The sequence below is a fragment of the Biomphalaria glabrata genome, chromosome 9 (assembly GCF_947242115.1).
Source record: "Biomphalaria glabrata chromosome 9, xgBioGlab47.1, whole genome shotgun sequence".
Taxonomy (NCBI): domain Eukaryota; kingdom Metazoa; phylum Mollusca; class Gastropoda; family Planorbidae; genus Biomphalaria; species Biomphalaria glabrata.
In genome coordinates, this window is record NC_074719.1 from 37,403,575 (window position 1) to 37,425,627 (window position 22,053).

General features: G+C 39.4%; 1 protein-coding gene across 1 annotated transcript in view; it reads left to right on the forward strand.

The window, feature by feature from the left end:
- The window catches only part of LOC106056350 (A.superbus venom factor 1-like), a 117,097-nt gene that overhangs the window by 21,477 nt on the left and 73,567 nt on the right, over positions 1-22,053 (forward strand). The window contains exons 2-9 of the mRNA XM_056040057.1: positions 2,490-2,656; positions 3,811-4,011; positions 5,300-5,370; positions 6,363-6,491; positions 7,253-7,295; positions 15,887-15,980; positions 16,791-16,890; positions 18,596-18,835. Coding sequence (XP_055896032.1) covers positions 2,490-2,656; positions 3,811-4,011; positions 5,300-5,370; positions 6,363-6,491; positions 7,253-7,295; positions 15,887-15,980; positions 16,791-16,890; positions 18,596-18,835 — 1,045 coding nt within the window. The remainder of the gene's footprint in view (positions 1-2,489; positions 2,657-3,810; positions 4,012-5,299; positions 5,371-6,362; positions 6,492-7,252; positions 7,296-15,886; positions 15,981-16,790; positions 16,891-18,595; positions 18,836-22,053) is intronic.

Sequence of the window (22,053 nt, forward strand, 5' to 3'; positions counted from 1 at the left end):
TCTATCTTTGGGAGAAAAAAAACGACCTAATAGGCCAAACAGTGTAAAACTATTGTTTGACCGTTATAAATCTTTCAAAATATATTCATCTAAAAATTGAATTTGGCTAACATTTCGGACATGGGTTAGTGGAGATTACATCAGTTGACACACATCTTTCTTTAGCATTCCACAAAGAGGTGAGCACCGTCTTGTTTAGAAATAATACATTGGACTGGTTATAGAAGAACATAATTGTGCGGAAACCACTTGGAAAGCCTCGTTGAAATAGTGATGCAATACAATTAAATTAATAGAAGGAGAAACTATAGACCTCCACCGGGTTCATAAAGTTGTAATCGATTTAAATACAAAATATTTTAGTTATTGTACTGTTTTCACTTTGTTCATACCCAGCGGCGTCACTAGAATCGGTGTCGGAGTAATTAGCTCAAGTACCTTCACCCTCCTAAAAAATTCGTTAAAAAAATAATAAATTAAATTAAAACTATCGTTACTTTGTTCTTTTTATTGAACCGTAATGCAGTGAGCTAGTTACCTACATCAAATCATTGTAAAATGGATGTTAATATATTCCTATCACTTTATAATTTCGTTTTTTTTTTCTATCAATAGTTAAAAGATTTATAAAATCAGCTACATACATAACATCAGAGAGCCGCACTGGCTGAGGGGTAAAGCGCTCGGCTTCCGAACCGGGGGGGGGGGGTGTTCCCGGGTAACGGGTTTGAATTATGGGGTATTTAATTTCGGGATTTTTGGGCGCATCTGAGTCCACCCAGCTCTAATGTGTACCTTACATTAGCTGGGGAAAAGTAAAAGCGGTTGGTCGTTGTGCTGGCCACATGACACTCTCTTCAACCGTGAGCCACAGAAACATATGATCTTTACATCATCTGCCCTATAGATCGCAAGGTCTGAAAGGAGAACTTACATTACTTAACATCAACAGATCATATTTTCTTTTGTAGGCTCTGAAAACGGTTTTATAATATACCAGTTTTTCAGAAACTTTCACCATCATGAAAAAAAAAAAACAACCCAAAAAACATTTACCCCCCCCCCTCCCCCTTTTAATCAGTTAGGGTCTTTAAGAGCGCTTTCAGCTCCCACAAGTGATATCAAAGCTTGATATGGCTGAGGCTCTACTGTATGTCGGTACATGACGTTTTGGCGTTGGGGACGTTCTTGTGATAATCTAGGAAACCCCTGGCTTTTTATAATAAATTTTATTATACGATATACTATATAATTGTATGTATAGTATAGATTCTGTCTCATCCACAAAAGAAATGTGCAATAAAGATTTTGATTATTTCAGGAATATATAATAAATCAGATTTCTACCTGAGACAATGGTAAGGACATGCTTCCCTGTTAGAGTCAACTCTTCTGTGGACCTATATGTATTATTGAACTAGTGTTGCACCATTTGTAAGCCTCCATGCACTAAGGCTCTGTACGGCGATTAATCCATTACAGCACGGTCCAGGTATCTGGCAGTGTTCTGTTCGCTTGACTCCATACAAGGCGAGACCCCCGCATGCACCAGCTCTGTTTCAACTTTAGTCGTATCTAGGATAGTGTTTCTGAGCACCCTGCAGTCGTAGAGGATGTGATCTACGGTTTCGTCTTCTTTGTGATTCTCTCAGATCCTAGCGAAGCAGACTCCTATCGGAGAGTGTCCAGTGCGGAATTGTGCCAAGATTGTTTGGTCCTTTCTGTCTAGCTGCCCCCCACTCGTTGTGGCATCTGGCTTGTCACTAGTATTTATTATTAAAGGTACAGGACGAACATGTATTAACAATGATGACAAATAATCACAAAGTACGAACAGACACAAAACAGAGCAGTCAGATTAACAAACGAATAATCACATTTGGCTAGAGTAACACCTTTAGTAAAATCACTAAATTTAGAAAGCCTTCAGGATAGAAGACTCAAAAGTAAAGTGGAAATTATTCATAAAACACTGAACCAAAATCTTGAAATACAAAAACAACATTTAATAAAATACTCATAAACACTAAAAGATGAATTGCAACATACCATTTAATATGCTAGGACAAATTTGTACAAAAGCTCCTTCTTCCCTAGTACTATTAGAGCATGGAAGGGTTGCCTGAGCTATCCTGGAAAACCAGTGACTTGGCAGACTTTAGGTCATTGGTTAAAATGCATGACTCGTAGGACGTAATCATCTTCTTTTATTATATATATTTATTATATAAGATAAGATACGATAAGATAAGATATTCAAGTTATATATTTCATTATTTAAAAAAAAATCACTCAAGCATCCTATCTTCAACACTACTGTCCTAGATTATTGATAATCTACGTGTTTAGGGTATGCATATCTCATTTTTGTACAGGGTTCAAATAATATTAGTGCTTTTATTTTTTATTTGTTTACAAACTTTTCTTTTAAACAAGAGATTGAAAAGATAGGGAAAACAAATTGTTTACAAATATGTTTCCTCCCACAGTTCTCACCACTTTGTACTTCTGCCGAGCGTTCTGCGCCTAGAGACTGAGGAGGTGTTCAGCGTGACGTCCCTTGAAGCGGAGGGCGACGTTACATTCAAGATCTACTTGACGGATTACCCGGAGAGGAAGAGGAATTTCTCAGAAACAACGGTCACAGTACCCCAAGGTAAGGGTGGACTTTGAAAGTGTAAACAAAGGAAATATTATTTAATCATTAGAGAGGCTGCACTTGATTTAGGTAAAGGAGTACAACTTACTTGAGAGATACAACTGAATGATCTAATTGACCTATCCATACATACCCAGACATATGCATCTAATAAACCTACCCAGTACCCAAGGCACATTTTCGTCTGGATGAATTTATTAGATTGTGCATGTCTAAGTGGGTTTAGTAGATGTACATGTCTGTCTGGGTTTAGTAGATGTACATGTCTGTGTGGGTTTAGTAGATGTACATATCTGGGTGGGTTTAGTAGATGTACATATCTGTGTTGGTTTAGTAGACGTACATATCTGGATGGGTTTAGTAGATGTACATGTCTGGGTAGGTTTAGTAGATGTACATATCTGGATGGGTTTAGTAGATGTAAATATCTGGATGGGTTTAGTAGATGTACATATCTGGGTGGGTTTAGTAGATGTACATATCTGGATGGGTTTAGTAGATGTACATATCTGGGTAGGTTTAGTAGATGTACATATCTGGGTGGGTTTAGTAGATGTACATATCTGTGTGGGTTTAGTAGATGTACATATCTGTGTGGGTTTAGTAGATGTACATATCTGGGTAGGTTTAGTAGATGTACATATCTGGGTAGGTTTAGTAGATGTACATATCTGGGTATGTTTAGTAGATGTACATATCTGGGTAGGTTTAGTAGATGTACATATCTGGGTAGGTTTAGTAGATGTACATATCTGGGTAGGTTTAGTAGATGCTATGTCTGTGTCGAAGGTCATGTTTGAGTGGGTCTTTTAGATGTACTTACATTTCTTTGTGGATTTATAGATATACATTACAATGTGGGTTTTAATTGATGCATTTTTCTATATGAATTTATTGTTAATATCTGTGTGGGTTTAATAGCTGTACATGTATATGTACCTGGATCCAGGTTCCTAGATCCAGGTTTCGCGTAGGAGTGATTTGACTAGAGGTATTGTAATAAAAATAGAATAGAAAACTCTTTCTAACGAGTGTGGCATTGATTCTTTGTTATGCGATGGAGTAGATGTTACGTATTTTAGAGGAGGGCAGGTAATTGAGTTATATTTATACTGATATGTATCTGTGTTATGAATTCTCTTTCATTTCAGGAGAAAGTGTAATGGCCAGGGTGTTGATGACAGTGGGTGACCTTCCGCAGAACGCCCAGCCCCCACTTTTTGTCAATGTCATCGTCATGACAGTTGACCATGAGCCTCACTTTCAGAAGGAGGCTGTCATCTTGGTCAACGAGAGTCCCGGTTATATATTTATCCAGACTGACAAACCGGTTTACACACCGGACCAGTCGGGTATGTTAGTAGTAGGTTTAATCAAGCTCATTTAGTTAGACTTTAATATGTACGACTCTGAGTTATAGGCCCTGTTAGGGACATTAAGACTTTTACTCAATTTTGTTGAAAGACGATTTCTTAAAAAATATAATTTAATCCAGTGGCGTAGCTAGAAATTTGCCATCATTTGGGGGCCCGAGGGCTTGACATCGTGGGGGGCCCCTCCATTTTGCGTAATATTTAATATTTAATGTAAAAAACAAGTGGAGTCCTAGATGGATGTTCAAATTCTCCCCCCATCCTAGCTACGCCGCTGCTTAAATCAGCCATTTCTTTTTACAAACTCAGTCTGCCAATATCAATTACGTTTCAATGTTTTGAGATCATTACCATCAGGCTCAAGTCCTCTCATGAAAAAAGTCTTCTACGAAAACCTAGCTGTTAACAGCAATGGACGTGTCATACACATACAAGTCACGAGCATGTGGATCCCTGCACTCTCTGCTTGTAGGGTTCCAAGATAACTGTAGAAATAAGAAGTTAACTAAGTGGCAGTGCAGTGGATGGAAAAACCTAGAGGATGACAGAATTTAAAGGATGACATAATTTACACCTACTTGACACAATCATCATCGCAACAGCAACATATTCATACGAGACATGGAAGTCATCTGCCAAAATTGAGCAAACACTAAATGTTGCTTAATAAAGATGGCTAAGACTGATTTTAGGAGTCTGCTATAGAGATCGGGTCTCAAACAAGAAAATCGTATGCCGAACTGGGAGTCGACCACTTAGCTAGATTTTTACAGAGCGTTGCATGAAGTTTGCGGCACGTATTCTCCGACAAAATAAATAACGCATACCAAGAGTTGCGATGACATAGAGGCCACTACGAGGAAAGCGCAAACAGGGTCGTCCTCGTATAACGTGGCTCCACACTTTCAATGAGGACATCAGAGCACTAGACAACAGGTGGGAAGAGGCTTCATACATTGCAAGTGACAGATTATTTTTGTGGAGACAGCTTGCCGCCCAATGCGCCGAACGACAGAATTTAAAGGGTGACAGAAGCCAGAGGATAACGTAATGTATAGTACAACAAAACCTTGAGTTTTACAGAATCTAGAAGTTGACAGAAAGTTTATGGATGACATAACCTAGAGCATGACAGAACCTAGAAAAAGATAGAATCTAGAGCATGACATAACCTAGAGGAAGACAAAATCTAGAGAATAACTGACTCTAGAAGATGACAGAACCTTGGATTTTACAGAATCTAAAGGAAATTGTTTTTTATTTTCAGTTTTTACCCGTGTGATGACTTTAAACGAACATTTCCGGCCAGCGAGCTGGCCACTACAAGTGGACATCCAGGTCAGTTAGAACATATAACGTGTAGGTATTTCTTAAGCTGAGTGATATTTGTGTATTCCCTAAACTTTACCAAAGAAGTCCATAACAAGTATTACATAAACCTATCCCTACTTTAGGAAACTGATGGTGGTCTAGGATTAATCATTTTATTCGGGTTGGATCGGATGAGGTCTGATAGGATCTAAACAAATCAAATTGGATTGAATCTCAATCAAATTGAATATAATCGTATCCGAAAAGGGATCAGTTTAAATTGGATCTGAATTGTAACGGATCTGAATCAAATCGGGTTAAATATGATACGTATCCGATCTTATCTTATAGATTACAGAGGTTTTAAAACAGAAGATAAATTACGTCATACACGCTTCCATATGTTAGTCTGTCGTGTCTGTTAATAAGAGACACCAGCTCAATTACGTCATCTTTGCACCGTCGATCCACTCCGAATAATAAACTTTCTTAAACCTATAAATTGATGATTTTTTAGTCAGCATTGTTTCCCAAACTTTTTCCTTAACTGAACACTTCGCACATTCTGAGTATTTAGCGGAACGCTTCGCACATTCTGAGTATTTAGCGGAACACTCCGCACAGTCTGAGTATTTAGCGGAACACTCCGCACATTCTGAGTATTTAGCGGAACGCTTCGCACATTCTGAGTATTTAGAGGAACGCTTCGCACATTCTGAGTATTTAGCGGAACACTCCGCACATTCTGAGTATTTAGCGGAACGCTTCGCACATTCTGAGTATTTAGCGGAACACTCCGCACATTCTGAGTATTTAGCGGAAGACTTTTACTTATTTTTTTTAGAGATTAAGTCACGTGGTGGTCAGCTAGTTTGTTATTCCAGTAGTTCGTGGAACACCTATTTAGGCATAGTGTTCCGCGCAACACAGTTTGATAATTACTGTTTCCGTGTATTGTACGTTACGCTTTTAATTTATACAGTTTATTTCTGAACCACTTACATATTTCTTTTTAAAAGAACCCTGACGGAATGACCATAAGCCGGAAGGTCATCGACTCCAAAGATCTCATCCTAAAAGATGTGATGAAAATCCCAGAAAACCCTGTGTATGGCAACTGGACAGTGACGGCGAAATTCATCAACGGGGTAAGGTGACCTAGGTAGCCTTGTCTCTACGTCTCTGTCTTGTCAGAATGTCACGTTAGTACGTCTTCTCCATACGTCTTGTGAGTCCGTTTGTGTCAGGACGTCTTGTCTGAACCACTCTTTCATGCACTGAAGTCAACATGGACTCGTGGTCTCTTAACAACGCTCAGCTTGTTTAATGAATTACGTCATACTAACAGTTTTATACTCACACGCCCATTACAGTTAATAAAAGAATTAAGCTGTGCAAAGATATAATCTCTTTTGCGTTCCTCTATATTTGCTTTGAGATAAAACGTACTGGTAATGAGTTTCACGCAGTAACCCTGCAAGTAGCAGCTGTTTCAATTATTTTGAAAATGTAACTCCATAGCGATTGTAATCGTCTCTACACACTCAGCATCTCAAATTCTAAATATATATATATGAACTAATAATAAAATCTGACGACGTGAACTTAGACAAGGATAGAGCACTTTATGAAAGTGGACAAGGATACATCAACGTGTGAACGTAGACAAGGATAAAACACTAAGTAAACGTAGACAAGGATAAAACACTAAGTAAACGTAGACACTGATATATCAACAATTGCACGTAGACAATGATATAGGCTTGTTTGTTCATAAAGTCCTCTAATCTTTCATTGATCTTGGCTTATTTGTTCCTAAAGTCCTCTAATATTTAGTTGACCGAGGCTTGTAAAAAATGAATATGTTATTGATGCACACATGTTATAGAGAATCTAATTCTAATTTCAGCTCAGGACAACTAGCGCTGTCAGATTTGAGGTCAAGGAATACGGTAAGACTCCTGAAAATGCTTCTATTTTAGGTCCTTAAAAAAATTCATAAATGGAATTCCTTAAAATTTTACTTTATCTCCGTCTTTTATTATTTGTTTTTTGTTTTGTTTTGTTTTTTGTTTTCAATGCTCAAGTCATCTAACAGGTCATCTAACAAGTCATCTAACAGGTATTATTTCTACAATTAGTGGACAGAATTTCAAATACATTCTGGTGGTCGTCAGTTTACTCACAATGAAAATAAGAAAAGTGGCGTACTTGAATGGCCCGACACTGACATCAAGTTTACTCACAATGAAGTAGGAAAAGTGGCGTACTTGAATGGCCCGACACTGACATCAAGTTTACTCACAATGAAGTAGGAAAAGTGGCGTACTTGAATGGCCCGACACTGACATCAAGTTTACTCACAATGAAGTAGGAAAAGTGGCGTACTTGAATGGCCCGACACTGACATCAAGTTTACTCACAATGAAGTAGGAAAAGTGGCGTACATGAATGGCCCGACACTGACATCAAGTTTACTCACAATGAAGTAAGAAAAGTGGCGTACATGAATGGCCCGACACTGACATCAAGTTTACTCACAATGAAGTAAGAAAAGTGGCGTACTTGAATGGCCCGACACTGACATCAAGTTTACTCACAATGAAGTAAGAAAAGTGGCGTACATGAATGGCCCGACACTGACATCAAGTTTACTCACAATGAAGTAGGAAAAGTGGCGTACTTGAATGGCCCGACACTGACATCAAGTTTACTCACAATGAAGTAGGAAAAGTGGCGTACTTGAATGGCCCGACACTGACATCAAGTTTACTCACAATGAAGTAGGAAAAGTGGCGTACTTGAATGGCCCGACACTGACATCAAGTTTACTCACAATGAAGTAGGAAAAGTGGCGTACTTGAATGGCCCGACACTGACATCAAGTTTACTCACAATGAAGTAAGAAAAGTGGCGTACTTGAATGGCCCGACACTGACATCAAGTTTACTCACAATGAAGTAGGAAAAGTGGCGTACTTGAATGGCCCGACACTGACATCAAGTTTACTCACAATGAAGTAGGAAAAGTGGCGTACTTGAATGGCCCGACACTGACATCAAGTTTACTCACAATGAAGTAGGAAAAGTGGCGTACTTGAATGGCCCGACACTGACATCAAGTTTACTCACAATGAAGTAAGAAAAGTGGCGTACATGAATGGCCCGACACTGACATCAAGTTTACTCACAATGAAGTAGGAAAAGTGGCGTACATGAATGGCCCGACACTGACATCAAGTTTACTCACAATGAAGTAAGAAAAGTGGCGTACATGAATGGCCCGACACTGACATCAAGTTTACTCACAATGAAGTAGGAAAAGTGGCGTACATGAATGGCCCGACACTGACATCAAGTTTACTCACAATGAAGTAGGAAAAGTGGCGTACATGAATGGCCCGACACTGACATCAAGTTTACTCACAATGAAGTAGGAAAAGTGGCGTACATGAATGGCCCGACACTGACATCAAGTTTACTCACAATGAAGTAAGAAAAGTGACGTACATGAATGGCCCGACACTGACATCAAGTTTACTCACAATGAAGTAAGAAAAGTGGCGTACATGAATGGCCCGACACTGACATCAAGTTTACTCACAATGAAGTAGGAAAAGTGGCGTACATGAATGGCCCGACACTGACATCAAGTTTACTCACAATGAAGTAGGAAAAGTGGCGTACATGAATGGCCCGACACTGACATCAAGTTTACTCACAATGAAGTAGGAAAAGTGGCGTACATGAATGGCCCGACACTGACATCAAGTTTACTCACAATGAAGTAGGAAAAGTGGCGTACATGAATGGCCCGACACTGACATCAAGTTTACTCACAATGAAGTAGGAAAAGTGGCGTACATGAATGGCCCGACACTGACATCAAGTTTACTCACAATGAAGTAGGAAAAGTGGCGTACATGAAAGGCCCGACACTGACATCAAGTTTACTCACAATGAAGTAGGAAAAGTGGCGTACATGAAAGGCCCGACACTGACATCAAGTTTACTCACAATGAAGTAGGAAAAGTGGCGTACATGAAAGGCCCGACACTGACATCAAGTTTACTCACAATGAAGTAGGAAAAGTGGCGTACATGAATGGCCCGACACTGACATCAAGTTTACTCACAATGAAGTAGGAAAAGTGGCGTACATGAAAGGCCCGACACTGACATCAAGTTTACTCACAATGAAGTAGGAAAAGTGGCGTACATGAATGGCCCGACACTGACATCAAGTTTACTCACAATGAAGTAGGAAAAGTGGCGTACATGAATGGCCCGACACTGACATCAAGTTTACTCACAATGAAGTAGGAAAAGTGGCGTACATGAATGGCCCGACACTGACATCAAGTTTACTCACAATGAAGTAGGAAAAGTGGCGTACTTGAATGGCCCGACACTGACATCAAGTTTACTCACAATGAAGTAGGAAAAGTGGCGTACTTGAATGGCCCGACACTGACATCAAGTTTACTCACAATGAAGTAGGAAAAGTGGCGTACATGAATGGCCCGACACTGACATCAAGTTTACTCACAATGAAGTAAGAAAAGTGGCGTACATGAATGGCCCGACACTGACATCAAGTTTACTCACAATGAAGTAGGAAAAGTGGCGTACATGAATGGCCCGACACTGACATCAAGTTTACTCACAATGAAGTAGGAAAAGTGGCGTACATGAATGGCCCGACACTGACATCAAGTTTACTCACAATGAAGTAGGAAAAGTGGCGTACTTGAATGGCCCGACACTGACATCAAGTTTACTCACAATGAAGTAGGAAAAGTGGCGTACTTGAATGGCCCGACACTGACATCAAGTTTACTCACAATGAAGTAGGAAAAGTGGCGTACTTGAATGGCCCGACACTGACATCAAGTTTACTCACAATGAAGTAGGAAAAGTGGCGTACATGAATGGCCCGACACTGACATCAAGTTTACTCACAATGAAGTAGGAAAAGTGGCGTACATGAATGGCCCGACACTGACATCAAGTTTACTCACAATGAAGTAGGAAAAGTGGCGTACATGAATGGCCCGACACTGACATCAAGTTTACTCACAATGAAGTAGGAAAAGTGGCGTACTTGAATGGCCCGACACTGACATCAAGTTTACTCACAATGAAGTAGGAAAAGTGGCGTACATGAATGGCCCGACACTGACATCAAGTTTACTCACAATGAAGTAGGAAAAGTGGCGTACATGAATGGCCCGACACTGACATCAAGTTTACTCACAATGAAGTAGGAAAAGTGGCGTACATGAATGGCCCGACACTGACATCAAGTTTACTCACAATGAAGTAGGAAAAGTGGCGTACATGAATGGCCCGACACTGACATCAAGTTTACTCACAATGAAGTAGGAAAAGTGGCGTACATGAATGGCCCGACACTGACATCAAGTTTACTCACAATGAAGTAGGAAAAGTGGCGTACATGAATGGCCCGACACTGACATCAAGTTTACTCACAATGAAGTAGGAAAAGTGGCGTACATGAATGGCCCGACACTGACATCAAGTTTACTCACAATGAAGTAAGAAAAGTGGCGTACTTGAATGGCCCGACACTGACATCAAGTTTACTCACAATGAAGTAGGAAAAGTGGCGTACATGAATGGCCCGACACTGACATCAAGTTTACTCACAATGAAGTAGGAAAAGTGGCGTACATGAATGGCCCGACACTGACATCAAGTTTACTCACAATGAAGTAGGAAAAGTGGCGTACATGAATGGCCCGACACTGACATCAAGTTTACTCACAATGAAGTAGGAAAAGTGGCGTACTTGAATGGCCCGACACTGACATCAAGTTTACTCACAATGAAGTAGGAAAAGTGGCGTACATGAATGGCCCGACACTGACATCAAGTTTACTCACAATGAAGTAGGAAAAGTGGCGTACATGAATGGCCCGACACTGACATCAAGTTTACTCACAATGAAGTAGGAAAAGTGGCGTACATGAATGGCCCGACACTGACATCAAGTTTACTCACAATGAAGTAGGAAAAGTGGCGTACATGAATGGCCCGCGACACTGACATCAAGTTTACTCACAATGAAGTAAGAAAAGTGGCGTACATGAATGGCCCGACACTGACATCAAGTTTACTCACAATGAAGTAGGAAAAGTGGCGTACATGAATGGCCCGACACTGACATCAAGTTTACTCACAATGAAGTAGGAAAAGTGGCGTACATGAATGGCCCGACACTGACATCAAGTTTACTCACAATGAAGTAGGAAAAGTGGCGTACTTGAATGGCCCGCGACACTGACATCAAGTTTACTCACAATGAAGTAGGAAAAGTGGCGTACTTGAATGGCCCGCGACACTGACATCAAGTTTACTCACAATGAAGTAAGAAAAGTGGCGTACATGAATGGCCCGACACTGACATCAAGTTTACTCACAATGAAGTAGGAAAAGTGGCGTACATGAATGGCCCGCGACACTGACATCAAGTTTACTCACAATGAAGTAGGAAAAGTGGCGTACTTGAATGGCCCGCGACACTGACATCAAGTTTACTCACAATGAAGTAAGAAAAGTGGCGTACATGAATGGCCCGACACTGACATCAAGTTTACTCACAATGAAGTAGGAAAAGTGGCGTACATGAATGGCCCGACACTGACATCAAGTTTACTCACAATGAAGTAGGAAAAGTGGCGTACATGAAAGGCCCGGCACTGACATCAAGTTTACTCACAATGAAGTAGGAAAAGTGGCGTACATGAATGGCCCGACACTGACATCAAGTTTACTCACAATGAAGTAGGAAAAGTGGCGTACATGAAAGGCCCGGCACTGACATCAAGTTTACTCACAATGAAGTAGGAAAAGTGGCGTACATGAATGGCCCGACACTGACATCAAGTTTACTCACAATGAAGTAGGAAAAGTGGCGTACATGAATGGCCCGACACTGACATCAAGTTTACTCTTTTTTAACACTTTTATATAACTCATCTTTCATGCTCAGTGCGCTTTGGGCCAATCTCTTTTGTGGCCTGTGGTGTGGGATAGAAATATGGAAGAACTAAGCTCGAGTCGGGGATTTGAACAGGAGGTTTTCGAAACAACCAACCACCTAACCAGCTGGGATAGACCTGTGTCAACAGACAAGACAGTAGCTAATGGAGCAGATATACTTTTCTTTGAGAAAGATACAAGACAGTAGCTATAAAATGTCACACAGCTCACGAGCAGATCTTTACAACAGGTTTCTTCAAAGCAGCTTTGAATATATATACGATCAACTCCCTTTTTGGACGTCTTTTCACCTAGACCAGTGATAGGCAAACTACGGCCCGCGGGCGGTTCAAATCTGGCCCTCGACCGAAAAGGTTCAATTTGTCCCACATTCAAGCTCAATGATCCTTGACCGATGAGAAAAGAAAATACCCCTCCCCCCCCCAAAAAAAAAAAGAATTATTAGGCCAGCAAAATGTTTATTAAAAAAATGTAATTCTCATAAAACTGCCACATAAGCAAGATATTTTGTAGCGTATAATATGTTACTAAGAAAGCAACTTTTTTTCTGTAGAATTTGTTAAGAATGTATGAGTCAACTTTGCTAAGTTAAATGTCTGGATAATAAAAAGGATTATGAAATTAAATTAGTGACAAAATATTTTGACATCTAGATTTGAATTGGAGAATAAGAAGATAACAATCACATTAGCATCACAGCCAGAGGCGAAGCTAGGGTGGGGGAAGGAGGGGGAGAATTTGAAACTTCTCTCGGGGCCCCACTTGAGGGGTTCTCCCAATGGAGTGTTGTTTTTACGTTAATTATTACGCTAAATGCAGGGGCCCCGAAAGAGGTCAAGCCCCCCCACCAGGGCCCCCGAAATGAGGGCCAATACCTAGCTACGCCACTGCAGTTAGCTTCAATGATGAGTAAGCTTAGGTCCCGCTAGATAAATATGAACGAAAGTATGACTATGTTATTGCACAACTCGTAGTATTTATAAGAGACATAAATATCCAAACAAAATCTATGACAGAGCATGCATGCATTTATAAACATTTTTTTCTAATGCTTATGAATTAGCCGTTTGATTGTCAAAAGAGTTGAGCCGAAGGCTCTTCGAGCTTTAGATGTGTAAGCCTGCTTGAACAATCTGTTGTTCTGTCTGGAAGAGATCCAAGTCAATGCCTATGTAAAGCATTGCTATTTCCAATATATCTGGCACCCCGGGCGCATGGACTAGAATGCATGTATCCCGGGAACCTCCGCCATTATCCTATGTTGTACCAAGCTAGCCGTGCATGACTCGCCATTAGTGTAATGGTCCTTTGAGAAACCTTGAGAAAGCTCTCTTTCAACTCCGCACCGTGCAATGGGAAAGCTCTCGCATTCCATTGGACACACCCACAGGAGTTTTGTTTTGCTATTCATTTAGCCATATCACTTCCTCAAATGATCGTTTCCACCCGAGTGCCACGTTGAGGCAGAAAAGCGTATCCGGGACCTACATTCTCTGTAGGACTCAAAACAGTCCTCAATGTTTAATGGCTTGTAATGCTTGTAAATGCGTTTCGTTCCCGTGCCTTACACACAAACAATGTAAGAGTGACCTAATTTCATACAATAGGAACACTCTAGTTTTCTTGACTACAAGAAGTAACATGATTTAGTGCAGGACGCGTCTTCGAGAGAAAATTTGGGAACTGAAAAACTACAAATGAATCTTTCAAGCAATTTTTTCTTTTTGCCAATCAGCTGTTCCTTGAGGATAACTTCACTGACCGATGTGAAGGAAAACAAACTTAGGAATTATCTAGAGGCAATTTTCTGGTGAAACCCAGTTTTTTTTCCATCTGTTTAGGGTACTTAGAATGCTACTTTTTTAGTAATGATACATATACTAAGCTTTGTCAGAAATAGATTCACTGGTGAACACCTCAGTCCACTCTTAAGAATACCTACGTCCCAATTTGAACCAAATTATGACAATTGTTATGGTATCTCTATGCATCGCTTTAGTTAAATTTTGAAATTAAAAGGCTAAATCTAATATTAAATTTCAGTAGCCTATTTTTTGAATAGAAAAAAAGATTTGGCCTGTCAAAATTTGTCCTATAAGTTTTTGGCCCGCTATTTAAAAAAAAGTTTGCCCATCACTGCCCTAGACCGTGACTACCATGTCATTCTATACGCTCCACACTTAAGATTCAGCCAAAAATAGAAGTCTGAATTCTCACATGGCGTTAAAAGAAAATTGGAAAGTTGTCTAATCTACATAGCTTTAAGGAATCATTTTATAAGGAAAATACAATTTAAAATTGAAATAAAACTCCTGTAATGATACATTCTTTACCCCATTCTGAATTTGACAAGATCTTCATCACCATCAAACTCCATTTGAGTGAAGGCTTGAAGTTTCAAGTATTCTCTTGCATAATCCCTGGACAGAAACCATGCTGTTAAAATGATAATATATTTTTTCGTTTCACGCCCTCCTGCATTGCACAACGGCAAAAAACTCATAATGCTTGACACTGTGCATCACGTAGATTAAACTAGACCCATTAGTTTGACATGCTTTTATAAATATGATGGATGCTTCATATCTGTATTGGCGAGGGCAGGTCAGAATTATGCCACAACGAGATTTATTATCTTATAAAATACAGAAGCTACTTTCAAAGAGGCGATTACATTCTACGCGTGTTCCTAGGTCAATCTAGTCCTGCATGTTAACCAACAAGTCATTGGTTTTCCTGGCTGACTCAGGCAACCCCTTTCATGCTCTAATAGCACTAGGGAAGAAGCAGCATGCATTTGTACTCATTGGTCCTAGCATGTGGAGTACTTTAATTTGCTCTTAAGAGTCTTCATAATATATTTCTTTAATCTAACATTCATTAATTATTCAGAGCAAAAATTCTCTCTATAAGCTAAAGGTGAAGGTGAAGCTGTCTAAAGAAGTAATTGTTTTTTTTTGTTCCGTAGGTTTATCTTCAAATCTGCTCTTTGTCTTTTTTTTTTCATGTTCTAGCTTTTATATAGCGCCACTTTCATGCTTATAGCATGCTCAGAGCGCTTTGGTCCAATCACATTTGTGGACCAGTAGTAGGGGGTATCTGTGAGAAGGTTTTTCCGTGCTGCCTTTACGTGCTCAGTAAACACAACTCTGCTCGAGTCCGATGTCGAACCTTGAGCCCCTTTTATAGGTAGCCAAGACAAGCCAAGTTCAAGCGTACTTAGCCTCTCGTTTATTAATGTGTCAATAAAAGATGACAGTAGCTCCAGCTGGATTAACCTGCCCAGTGTTCGGCCGAAATTTCGAGCTCACATTGTTCTCATCACCCACACGAGGAGGCACAAAACCCGATTGCAAAGCCCTCAGTCCCCTAGAGTGGTCATCATCGAACCACGATGGACGAACTCTAGATAAAATAGACGATTAGCGGTTAAGAGCACGATGCAATTATATTATTGTATCTAGTCCCAGTCCATGTCATTGTTCATGTTTACCCAATAACTTTGTTGTTTCCTTCCAGTTCTCCCTACAATCTCTGTCAGTTTTCACATCCCAGACTCCAGGAAGGTCATCTTGCCCAACGAAACTCATTTCCATTTAGCTGTTGGAGCAAAGTAAGTACACAGGGTTCTTGACCAGGGGCGGAATGACTTTATGGGCGTTAGGGTGAATGCCCGGTGCGCCGACACTCAAATTTACTGATGTACCGCCGTGAAAGGCTCGCTTGGAAGTGCAGTAAGAACCGTTATAAACAAAGAGACTATAAAAAGACCGCATGCCCTCCTATTACCATTTATAACAAGATCTTTTACAATGTCTACAATGCAATAGCAGCATATACGATTTTCCATAATAATGTAATAGATTTAATCCGAATACTCTCTCTCTCTTTCCCTATCATACATTAATATTTATGATTTCTCTCTGTCTCTTTTACGTTTTATGTCCAGTGTCCCATCTCACACAAAGTTCTCAGCAACAAGAAGAAGACTTCGATGAGATAAATATGAGAAATTCTACTATCTGAAGACGGCCAACTAACTTTGTCTCTCTCTCTCTCTCTCTCTTTCTTTCTCGTTACTTGTAAAAGTAAAGTTCCCCCTTTCAGACCTTGCGAGCAATAGGGCAGATGATGCTAAGATCATTTGTTTCTTTGGCCAACGGTTAACGAGCAGGGTGTCATGTGGCCAGCACAACGAGCAACCGCCTTTACTTTCCCTAACTATAGTCATGCACCCATAAGAGTTGGCTGGACTCAGGGGCGCCCTCAGAATCCTGAAATTCAAAATGGTAGTTACTTGAAGAACACAGCTTAAATCTGCTCTTAAAATTTGTATTCAATGTATTATGGATTCTGATTCTCTAACGGCCCAGTCCAATGTTTTCCTCAATGTATTATATACGTGTCTCTATTTACCTTGCAGATACATGTACGGAAAGCCTGTCAGAGGTCACGTGACGGTGACCTATGGACTCCTTTGGCATGGGCATGTCTTTACCGTTGGTAAACAGAGAAATCTACAGGTATGTTGACTAGGCCACAATGTAAGGCAGATGTAAGAAAGTAAGGCAGCAAGCGCAGAGGTCCTTCAAACTAATTGATTGAAACTTTTAACTCCTACTTGATGAGTTGATTTAACTCTATGTCTCACTTAATTTGTTGGTTTAACACTCTAACTCCCACTTTAGTTGATTTAACTCTAAGTCCCACTTAATTTGTTGATATTAGGGCCTACTCTATAACTCTCACTTGATTTACAGATTTAACTGTATAACCCCAACTTCACTTGTTAGTTGAAATCTTAAAGTTCTACTTCATTCGTATACAAAGAATGCCGGTATCTTCACGAACATTTAGATTTCAAAATGAAAGCGTGAATTAGTTCTCATCCCATTCAATTATTTTATGTACTACTACACCCCCGCCCCCAAAAAAAACACTAATTGGTAAGTACTAGGCTAGTGCTATCTAGGATACAAATATACACACACAGGATACATGTTTACAGATAAAAAAAAAAAGCATGCTCGAGACGAAAGATAAAACTTACAATATTTGAACCGTAATGATTCTTATCCTACCCACAGGTCCCCTCTATCTCTCTCTCTCTCTCTCTCTCTCTCCTGTATTTTTCACAAAGTTTATATCAATTCACTCTGTCTGTCTGGTTAAAAATATGTACAGGTTATTTCTCCGACACCCATTCTCGGATCAAGTTAAAACGTCACTAAATCATTCATTGGCATAAACAAAGAAATCAATTTAAAAAATTATTATTTATTGTTGATTATTAATTATTCGGTTTGATACCAACAAGGGAAAATAATCCTTCCCTCCAGTACTCACAGATATGGCTAAATTTGTTGGGTTTAGTCCCCTAAATAATTGTTAACGCCATTGTTCTCTCAGGCATTCTCTGATCAAGTTGATACTCTAAACAATTAGTTAATGTACCTAACATAACATGAATCAACACAAAAAATTCTACAAATCAGTCGATTAATTATTGGTAATGACTCATTTTCTTTATTGAATAAGATAAATTACTTGCACAATATTAATAAATATAGTTTTAAGGGCAAAGTTCTTCCCCTTTGAATACGCCTTGTTTATTTTTTTATAAAGGATTTTTTTTTATTCTGCTTGTTAACATAAGAGAATTAGGAGCAAGTATTTCTTCCGCCATTTGAATACAAAAAATACACTATATAGACAAGGAACATCTTGCACCTGTTGTTTATTATTCACAAAACGAAAAAATACTTTCCATTTAACATGCACCATTTTTTTTTAAATATAAAAATGTAGAGCTTTTCTTTCTAAATGTAGAAATACTCCTAGTCCTGGTCTGATATCTATATATATACATATGTGATGTTAACTAGTGGAGAATGTTCACGATAAGCTAAACAATGTCAAGGACGCCGTACTGAACTGAAGGCTGCCAACTATTTTTTTTTTAAAAAGGAAGTGCTTATAAAATAGGATTCTGTTGTGCTAAAAGTTCAAACAAAAACTATGAATTAAAAAAAAAAAGCATAGCAACAGTTCTTTTGTCCTGCACATCGAGTACACCAAAAAGCTAGCTAGGTGATGATTTCTAATAATTGAAAATGGCGCGTGATATGCACATCATTAAATTCATTACCATAAGATTTTTTGATGTGAATGTTATTTATAAGGATAGACTTATACAAGTTGTCTACCATAGACCTGCTTTCTTTACAGCTGAATGATACTGGCTTCGTGGAGTGTGGGATCACCGTCGACGACCTCAGGCTTCCGGTCCAGTCCGTCTGGTTCCCTAACGGCGGCAAGCTCCACGTGCAAGCGGCCGTGACGGAGACGGCTTCCGGTCACGTCGAAAAAGCAGACGACACCAGCGTGGTCTTTGCCGACCACTTGTACGTCATCAGGTTCACCCGATCGGACAGACATTTTAAACCAGGACTGCCTTATGTTTTAGAGGTGAGGGTTCTTAGAATTGTGTAATAATATCTTTAACCACCACCGGCTAAGCCCGGCAATGCAATTCTGATTATTAAAGTTTCTTCTGTGTCTAGCATAATCTTCGGATTATGGTTTTCCCATCCATTCCAATGGACCTCATTCATCAATCGAAAACATATTAAACAATCCATAAAGGCTGTCACGTGATACGTTTTTTTTCATTGTTTTATCATTATTATCACGTGGCTAAATGTTGTTTGTTTACGATTGGTGAATGAGGTCCATTGTTATAATAGGCCTCAACAGTGACATCGACCAACGGATGAAAGGCCAACTTGTTAGCCACTAAGCTATCGTTTATGGTAGAGGTGCACCGGATAGCACTTTTTTATATTCGGCCGGAGCCGGATATGGCCGGATAGTAAAATAGGATATTCTTTTAGTTACCGTAGTGTTGTAAACTCTGTTAGTGATTGATGAATTAAAGCTTAACAGCATTTATAAACAGATAGACCTATCACAAACTAATCTGTGTAACATGAGTGTGTGTGTATATGTGGAAACGTTGGTTTGACGAGTATTAATGTTATATTATTAGGACTGGTCATCAAAATGTCATGTATATGTGTGTTGCTGGTCACTGTGATGTAGAATCGTGCATTACTATCAATGTGTCGCGAATGCTGTAGAATGCTGGGTACGTGCATCCTGGAGCTACACTTCACACGTAGCAAACATAAATAGTATAGATTGACTTTTATGAAACTATAGCAGACAAAAGTGACGTTTATTCAATAATAACAATATGCTGCAACTTCTTAGTAGTTACACAAATATGATCAAATTTGAAATATAATGACATCCGCATCTCATCGGTCACAAAATACTATAGATCCTCTAGAATATAAAGAACGTCCGCATCACAGCGGGTAACAATAAACTTTAATAATAGGTATCCATCTCTAATCACAAAAAAAAAAAAAAAAAACTACAAAAAATATGTGTACTGTCTCTACTGACTTCAAGTGACTACTGACTAAAAGTGCATTAAGTCCTTCTTACTTCCTCTTTCTATGTCCGAGGTTTCTCGTGCTTTTCACCCTCTTGATCTGAGGTGAACATATAACAGGCAATGTCAAGCGAGACTGTGTCAATATGTACGAGGCCACCAACTGTAAAGAGGGTCAATGTAAAATATGTAAATTTAAATTTAACTGGTTTTTGCAGTGGCAGAGTAGTTAAGCGTTTGGCTTCCAAACATGGGGTCCTGGGTTCGGGTCTCGGTGAAGACTGGGATTTGAATTTTGGTCTATTTTAGGGCGCTCGTAAGTCCACCCAACTTTAATGGGTACATGATCTAATGGGTAAAAGTAAAGGCGGTTGGTCATAGGCCACAGAAACAGATGACATTTACATCAATAGCTCTACCAGTTGTAAGATCTGAAAGAGGAACCTTACTTTTGTTATTAAAATTATGAAACTAGTTACTAATATAAATCTCTCATGGGGCGAGTGCCATGTGGGGTTGTATAATGGTTGGATACATGTATTCATGAATTTCAGACCAACAACTGGTCATCAGGCTTGTAATTTTAAGTCCAAGGACAGCTTCACCAAGGGCTTAATACTAATACTGGCTACTAGTTAATAGTTGGAATCCGAAGTGTTGTAGGTCAATACCTACTGTTTTAGATTAATTCATTTGCGAGAAACGATATTTTATTAACAGCGGGAACATCAAGTATACATATTTATAGCTTCGAGATAAGAAGGTGCAGAAGCATAGATTAAATTGTAAGCTGTTGGCCTGTTATTGAGATCTAAGTTTAGATCTACTTTTACATAGATCTAAGAACATAAGGAAAACCAACTCTGGAAGAAAGAAATTCATTTACACCATCTCTACCAAAAAAAAAATTAGACTCTATGTCCGACTGATTTCAACACCCTGGCCAGATAGACGTAGTGGTCCTACACATGTTGTCCTAGTATAGTGAGTTTTTTTTTTAAATTTTGTTTTTTTTATTACAATTAGATAAGTAGATTTTCAATGTCTGAGTCATTTTAATAGGAACATACAATCTGGCACATGTTCTGGTCTGGTGATTACTAAGTTAGCATACTCAGACATTGTTTTGTATCGCGGAAATAGCTGGGACCATTGTAGCACGGGACGGGTAGTCTGGAAGGTTCTCAGACACCCAAACAAGAAGGACGAATGGTGGCAGTTAGACAGAAAAGGATCAGGCAATTTTGGTACGGTTTCGTACTGGACACTAGCCTCGAACTTCACTAGGATCCGGGAGAACCACGATCCCAGATGTCGACACTGTCATATGGAAGACGAGCCAGTAGAACACATCCTCTGCGACTGCAGGGTGCTCAGAAACATATTTGAAGATACGACTAGTCTTGAGACTGATGGAACTGTGGCATGCGGGGGTCTTGCCTTGTACGGAGACAGATACCAACCGTGCATGGAGGTTTACAATTGTAATGAAAAGATATCTGCTCCTATTTGGCTTTCAAAGAAAAAGTGGTACGCGTAATTTTTTGTCAGATTATTTTTTTGTGTGTGTGCTGCTTGCTCACTTTTCTATTTGTGTGGGTTGTGGAACATTGTTAATCTATCCCATGGTCATCTTTGTATCCGCTCTCTCCAGGGATAATGCATTGAGTTTTGTCTTATCTCCCTTCCGGAATCTTAACAAAGTAAATACAAATAATTCCTTGCAAAAAGATTGAATGACACAAAGCACATGGCTACCTCAGGGGGCTCGAGGTGGAATCCCTTTGTAATAAATGTATTCCTGAAAATTTAATTGAGATTTGGCTCGAGCTGACTTGTTTTAGCTGATTCCCCCCCCCCCCCATCCTTTTTTTTTTTCCCACCAAAGAGATTCGAGCATAGCGCAATGAGCATTCCACAATGGGATTGAAAACCAAAAGACGCACTATACAAAAGTAATAATAATAGTACTAAAAGCTGCTTGACAGATTTGGTCACATGACTTGCTTTTCTTACGTTATTTTAACTTTCTAATATTCTACTAAAGCAAAGAGCTGGAGTCAATACATCAATGATACATTGTTGCTTTTTAAACGGACCCATAAAGGGGAAAAGACGCTATTAGTTTTATGTGGTCTGTCTGTCCGTCCGTCCGTCCCTTTTAGATCTCGTAAACTAGAAAAGATATTGAAAATCCGGCATCATGATATTCTAGACCATTCAAAGT